Here is a 7,946-nt window from a genome sequence, read left to right as displayed (position 1 = left end):
CTGTGGCAATTGACCAGCAAGGCTCTGAACCCTATTCTTATCTTACAGGATGTGATCGTTTCCCACAATGCCCTTCTTCAGTATACACAACCAGACAGAACGCCACCAGAGAGAGTGAGACAGAGGCAGTAAGGTGTGCCAGCCTCAAACAAAGAGACAGGCCCATAAAGGCTCCTGTACATGCACAAAGTTGATTTCATTAAATAAAACACAATTTACACTACCTTATCCTGCCTGATCAGTCTCATGAAAATATAAAAATAAAATGGCAGCAGTGATTTTGGGAGATATTCTTTAGCATAAATTAGATAACAGATAACTAAACATCATCTGTGAAATCTATGATGAGACTAACAGGCCCAATGATTAAAAACAGAGTTTTTTTTAAAGACTAGGAGGTACTCTATCATACTGTTTTATGTTTAACTGATCAGGAGACCCTCTATAGGCTCTTTTAATTTAGTGAGTTTTTTCTGGTCGTGTTTGAAAACCTGAACTTGTTCATGTCAAAGACAATGTGGTCAATGTATGTATGTGGTCAATGTGTGTAAAGATAACTGAAGCTCACAATATCTGATTGTCATGGCTGTTTATAATGTAATAACATCAATGATGTTAATGATTCATTTTACTATTTTTCAACAGTGTGTTTATGTTACAGAAGGGGCACGCAGTGGAAACATTCTTAACATTCAGATCCTGAACAGATCATTCCATTAGAGGGCACAGTTGAGAGGAAAAACCTGCACACCCAATAGCTCACAACATGCAATACAACTGAATTAAGTACAATGCTATACATTAATCATGCAGTTCTCCCAGAAGCAAATGCAAATTGAGGTAATGCAAAGTATTCATATGGTGCATTTCCACTGGTAAAACAATTGAGTGCCAAAAGCTAATATGATGAAAATAAAAGGCCACATGTTAGGGATATTTCTGCATTATTTTTGTATGTGCAGAAACTGATATACATATTATTATACCGCTTTTTCATTCGTGTAAACATGCAAATATATAGATCATGTTTCCAGTTAAATGACTATGACATTCAAGAGGTGGACATTACAATATTTAAGAAGAGAATGGAAATAAATGGTATAGTGTAATTGTATGCATCTGAAAAGTTGTTTTTATTTCAATTAAAACGATATTTTGATAAGTATAGAACACAAAGTAATGCAACAAAATTAATCTGAAAGCCAGCACTGGAATACTGTACATGTTTTAATTACAAGCTTTATATCAAGAGCTCTACTTTTGCCTGAGCAGGATTACAGATTGCAGAAATCCTAAATGCAGAACTCTGCATTTAGGATTTTACCATATTGGTTCACTAATGTATGCACTGGGACAGTGATGTCATTATTACAGTCTCTCATGTTTTTTGAGTAGGGCGAGGATGCCCACCAGAAAAGTGATGAACACCACTGACAACTGATTTCATTCATAAAAGAGGGCAGTAGTTTTCGCCTGTCTCTAGTGGATATTGTTCAACTGTACTGTATGTAATGTTTAAACCGTTTCATGCCAACCTAACCATATGACATATTTGTACAAATGAACTAACAAAGGCATCGTGGTAGGATTTCATTCCATTTCGCACAAATGAAGCTCGAAGAAAAAGGAAAAAGCTCACCCCACATCTAACCCTAATCTTAACCTGTGCTATCTTGAGAAATGCAAACTGTAACAAATGTGAGTCCATATTGCTCTCATTTCTATAAGAAGAAAGAATTATGTCATTATGTAAAATGCTCATATATTTTGTCTGCATATATTCAAATAAAATTTGATTTTATTATATTCGAATAAAAGTACTTCTATATAAAATAAAAACCTACAATGTACCACAAAAAGTGGTACGTCAGTTTATAACGTTTTTACAAAACAAGTCTTCCTGGCTAGCTTAGAGATTAGAAACTGCACAACACTATGTTCTCACAAACCTTTTTTAAAGATTGAACATATTTGTTTATGACACATTATTCCAATTCTTGTACATACGTACGTAAACACGACAGAGGAAAGCATAATTAGCTTTATGATGTGAGATCTTTATTAGCAGAACAATCATGTATTTCTTCACTACACTTATGGAAAACACAATATTTACAAAACAAAAGCTTTCAATAAAAATATCTTATAATTACAATAGCATATAGGTATTTTCTTACACATACAATTATAGAACATCCTATTTTCTTTTTTTATATATATATTTATATATATATACAGGATTATTTGTCAACATGTATTTTCTTTCTTTACAATATTAAACAATTCAATTGCAGAGAAATCCCTGTTTAAAACAAAATCATCTATTTTTAACAATAGATGTAAGCATTTTAACGTTCGTTGTTACTTTCAATGTACTGTAAAAGCTTTAAAAGTTTCTTAGTAAAAATTAGACAAGCTTTTTCCTGGTATGGCTAAATACCAAATCTTACCATTGAGAAATAGAGAGAGAGAGAGAGAGAGAGAGAGAGAGAGAGAGAGAGAGAGAAAGCGAAAGAGAAAGAAAGAGACTTTATCTTTATTCAAATTCAGCATTTCCTTCACTGATAGAAAATAGAGTGAACGGAGAAGAACACTGGCTGCCTCAGCCATCACTGACAGTTAACACTGAAATGTTTATAAATTATGGTTTAGAAGCCATTAGTTTCAGAACGGCTTTGCAATCCCACGTTGGGCCTGGTGTGTGTCGGATTCGCTGCCAAAGCTTGGCTTGGCTTTGGACGGGCTCACTGCACACCTGTGAGAAGCGAATGAATAGAGGGGGTGTGTGAACGGTGTGTTGCAGACTGACTGGCGCCACCGACAAAACAGAGAACACGCTTGATCAACAACCCAAAACAAACCTGCTCAGACAACAAGCATAGCACTACACAGTCCATGGCTCCTAGTCTCTCTGTCCACACACACACACACACACACAGCTGCAGTCAAACCAGTTTGGATACTTCACCTTCGAGCCACTGATTTAACCCTCAGTTAGTGAGATTGCTACACTAGGGACAGTTATTGCACAAAGTACAGCTGCAGCCGAGTGCCACCAGTGCTCAAATATCTTATACTGCCACCACTAGTAGATATAACACACACCATTGCACAGAATACAATCTTCAGATTAAAATTAATGATAGATACAATCAATAATCACAATTAAATATCAATGCACCTTTATTTTTATTTCATATTTATCACTACCATGCTTCTTGCAGTGCAAAGCTGTTATTACAGCTTAATGTAAAATGAGTACAGGGATTTATTATAACACTAATGCTGTCACAGGTTTCAACTTGCTCCTGAAATTAGCCCATAGTTCCATGTAATAGCTGGTGAATTTCTCATCGGTGTGCAGTATGTTGGACTGTTGGAGTAAAGGATGGAAGGAGGAAACGAACAACTCAATCTGGAAAATGTTTTGTCAGTAAAATTCGAGTTTAAACTAAATGAAATATTTTCAGAGACACCATTTGGGCTGTTCTCCTGAAACAGGCTGTTCTAAAGTCCATGTAGTTTTAATGCACTACATATCATGGGAATGTTTTAACACAAAAAAAAAATTCTGTCCATACCACCCTTTTTTTCTTTAAAAAAAAAAAACAAAAAAAAAAACATGCTACATTCATAATACACTGTATATGTGTAGGTGTCATTTTTATTACTGTGATTGAAATGACCATGATCATCTACTGGTTATTGATTCTAGAAAACTCAAGCCATTCTATATAATGAGAAAACATGCGTGCAAATATATTCAGTTTTTACAAATAATATACTCACCACTGTGATATGCTGCATCTCAGCGGCACAAAATCGTGTCCTCCGGCTTGTTGACAACTGGTGTCCTCTGAAAACAGGTAAACAGCAAACAGGTAAACAGGTGCACTCTGACTGTCCTCTCAAATAGAAAGGCCACAATATTTACACAAGGTGCCTAATTTCTGCGTGTGCACCCTGCTCTAAATCAGCTACTTTTTATCCCCTTTGAAAGCATGAACAATGGACATGTGTAATGCGTTAAAAACGGACAAAAGAGAGACAGACAGAAAACGCACAGGCCGCTTGCAGGCTGAACACGCGTTATGCGTGTGAGGCGAGGTGAAATACAACGCTTTAAAGGATTTAAATTAAGCTGGATACACCTCACAGTGTGCTACAGCTGAACAGAGGGGTTTAGGACAAAGCCGGAGCGCGCATGCTTCTCACCTGCTCTGTGTTGAGGACGGACAGCGGTGTGCGGATGGAGCTCCGCGGCCACGTCCCGCTGTGCTCGGTGTGCTCGGTGCGCTCGAGCGCCAGCTGCAGGTCCAGGATGTAGTCGATGACGTGCTGTAGGATCTCCACGCGGCTCACGCGCCGGTGCTGCGGGATGGTGGGCACCAGGCGCTTCAGCCGGCTGTAGCAGTCGTTCATGTCGTGCTGTAGGCAGCACAGATCCGGCTCGACCGAGAGTTCAGCGCAGCTGCACGAGTCCCTCCGGGCCCGAGGCGGAATGGTAGCCTTCATCTTCTCATTCAAAAAAAAGAAGAAGAAGAAGAAGAAGAAGAAGAAGTAGATGAAGAAGAAGAAGAAGAAGAAGAAGAAATCGGAAAGAGTCAGCTCGCGTCTCGCTTATCGGTAATGTAAACAGCACTGGACTACAGTGACACGAGGTGAGACAGGAATCGTTATTCTGCTGCCATTCTCTTCTCCAGCTCAATTCACTCAGGCGCGGGCCGTCTGGAGCCGCTGTGTCTACGCTGTACATTTATAGGAGAGAAAAAGGAGGCGGCGCCGCCACTGCACACACACACACACACACACACACACAGAGAGAGAGAGAGAGAGAGAGAGAGAGGAGAAGGCGCTCAATCACAACGCTCCCCCATGAGACTGATGGAGCACGGAGACCTGGAACAAGGCGGGTCTCTAAACTGCGGTGGGTCTGTAGCACTCGGAGTGAGACTGGGGGGAGTGTGTGTGTGTGTGTGTGTGTGTGTGTGTGTGTGTGCGTGTGTGTGTGTGTGTTATTATTTATGTATAGTTTTGTTCATATATATATATATATATATATATATATATATAGAGAGAGAGAGAGAGAGAGAGAGAGAGAGAGAGAAAGATAGATCACATATACACACACATTCTGCCCAGTCTCACTGCTAAAGACCCACCATAGTTTAAATACATATACTTACACATACGTGCACTGTGTACATATGTATATATATAATATTCTTATTCATATATTCATACATCATTTCATTTAATAATCATTTTCAGTATCAAATGGTGTTTATGAATGCACATTTGTCATGGTTAAGACAAATCAAATGACTGACTGTTGTAAGCTCAGAGCCTCAGAGAAGAAGAACATAAAATTTGCTTCTCCACACCTTGCTGCGGTGGATTCTTCCCTCTCTTTGGCAACTGGTTTGCTTCCCACAGAAGAAGGAAAACTGCCAACTGTGTGATGTCACTCATTCACACACAGTCACACAGATTAGCATCTAATCAAATAGCCTACTGCATCAAAGTCCAGAGAACACTTGGCTTTTTTGAAAGCCAAACTCCTTCCATGTCATCAATTTTAGCTTCTTGACATATTATGGATTACGGCCCAATAAGACAAAAGAAGAATTAAGTATTATGTAACTAATGTCATTTTTTTTAAAACCTCTACCTGCTTTATGGAGATTGCCTCCAATACAGCCTCCAGCATAGCAGGTGCAAAGAGTTTCCAAATAGCACTATCAGTCATGTTGTGAGAGGGAGGGGAGCGTGGGTAACTCCTTTGCTGGTATCCTCAATCCATAACAAAATCACTTACTGTGCAAATATCCTAACAGTTGTCCTCTTACCACAAAACACCAACATATCAAATGCTGTTGTTGTACAGTAAATTTATTCTAACTGAAAATTTCATTTCAACAGGTTTATTCTGGGCTTAAATGAACTCAAAATATTTATGTAAACCTGGAAAATGGACACTTTCACAGATTTCAGATAATCACAAGCACTGATGAAGATGCATAGCAGATGAATGTTAAAAAGAGTGTTCATTAAATAATAAACAATTGCTTCGTGCTCTTAAATACATGTTACTTATTATACAACATATTCTTTAAAAATGTAGACTCTATCTCCCTAAAGCATTCCTCTTTTTTTCTTTCTTCCAGGGAAAACCTTAAAGATCCTGTATAGAACCGTACAACAGAGGGTTTCCATTTTAGAAAGGTTCAGAAATAGAACCCCTTTACATCATTAATCATTAACCATCCAAAGAACCATTTTTTTCTAACAGCATATAAATATTAACAAACACTAAATAATGATGTTCATGTATTACATATATACAGTAGAATATGTATAAGCCTATTCTCTGGTGTAGAAAGTTTTCATTTTTTTTGTTTTTTAATTTCTACAACACAAAACACTTTAAAGGTCTGTTTCCCTCAAACGTGATTACAGCACATTGAGTTGAAATAGATCAAATGAACGTTTTCTGCTTGTGGACTGTATAGATCTCATTAAATAACACATCATTTAATATTGATAAGACGTGCTCTTTCCGAAGAATGTTCTTGAAGAAAATACACTGAGAATAAGTGTGTAGTAGGTCCTCATCTCCATGTTGACCTTGTGGGAGTGTGTGTAATGTCCAGCAAGGTAGACAAAACATGCTATCTCGCAATCGTATTCAAAGCCAGCTCTTCAAAAGCCTGGAGTGGATGAATCTTTGATGGTGACCTTTCCTGGGATCCACCCTCCCCTTCTCTCTCTCTCTCTCTCTCTCTCTCTCTCTCTCTCTCTCTCTCTCTCTGTCTGTAACTGGACACACTGTCAAAGTAATCTTGTCAAATATATCCCTCATCTTTAATACAGGTATCTAAGTTTTCAGAAAGTGAACAAAATGTCATGTGTTAAGCATTTACAACCAATGTATGTATATGTATTAATAGTATTCAAACTGAAAACATCATGAGCTCGGTGAATCATCTTGTGGATGATTCAGCTTCAGTCATTCTGTTTGATGCTGTAGAGGACAGCACTTCCAAACCCTGTGTACATATCACATTACAACCGCATCACTCCTGCAGATAAACAATTAAAAAATATGCTATACAACCATTGATGAGAAGGAAAATGAATTTTAACTTGTAAAACATTGTGTGCATAAAAAAATCTACTGCTGTGAGGCCCATATTTATAATTACCATTACCAACATGCAACACATCTGACCCTGAGCCGTTTATCACCCTGCATGTGTATTCTAGCTCCTCTTTCAGTTCTGTAAACTCTCAGAACTTCCTGGTTCCAACCAGTCAGCATGAAATGCAAGCATGTAAGCCATGGATGGATTTATCAATATGACCCCTCTCACCTAAGAAGAGTCCACACTCCAAATGGGATTTGGTTCTAGAGGAAGGCCTATAGGATATTACAGGAGGCCATCATTGGCTTAGTGTTTTTTCATCTCTGATACCATCCTGAATTACAGAATGAAAGCTGTTCTATGACATTTGTCCAGGTGCACAACTATTTGCACAAAAACCTGTACAGGCATCTGAATTAACATACACACAGGCACACATATGGTATATATATACAAATCCCACACCCTTTATCTACATTCCGTTTGTAAAATAATGATGTGTTACACATTAACTTCACACTGCATACAGTAATGCATTGTTTAAAAGGTCCTGTATGTAGATCCTGGAGGAAGTGGATCTAGAGGAATTCTGAATAATAGATGACAATGTGAGCATACACAAACATACACAGTTAGTGGGAAAAAAGAGTCCTGCAAAATCTGCTGAACATTTATGCAATGTAATGTGAACTGCAAAATCCAAAGCACAAGAACCTCCTAGTGATAGCCTTTGTTAGCTCAGTACACTTTCTGAGCCGCATGACCTTCATAAGCTTTGTTTACTAGAACTAGGCTATATGG

The 7,946-nt window shown here is 38.1% G+C and overlaps 1 protein-coding gene across 1 annotated transcript; it reads right to left on the bottom strand.

The window, feature by feature from the left end:
* Positions 1–1,791: 1,791 nt before the first annotated feature.
* Positions 1,792–4,723, bottom strand: id4 (inhibitor of DNA binding 4). Its single transcript, XM_053631006.1, has 3 exons — positions 4,216–4,723; positions 3,790–3,856; positions 1,792–2,755 (listed from the first exon to the last, which is right to left on the bottom strand). The coding sequence occupies exons 1-2, from the start codon at positions 4,513–4,515 to the stop codon at positions 3,809–3,811; spliced, it is 348 nt and encodes a 115-aa protein (XP_053486981.1). The 5' UTR covers positions 4,516–4,723; the 3' UTR covers positions 1,792–2,755; positions 3,790–3,808.
* Between the last annotated feature and the right edge of the window lie 3,223 nt (positions 4,724–7,946).

This window comes from Ictalurus furcatus, chromosome 1 (genome assembly GCF_023375685.1).
Source record: "Ictalurus furcatus strain D&B chromosome 1, Billie_1.0, whole genome shotgun sequence".
Lineage (NCBI taxonomy): Eukaryota > Metazoa > Chordata > Actinopteri > Siluriformes > Ictaluridae > Ictalurus > Ictalurus furcatus.
The sequence above is the reverse complement of the archived record's forward strand: the minus strand, read 5'-3'. Positions and strand labels throughout refer to the sequence as shown.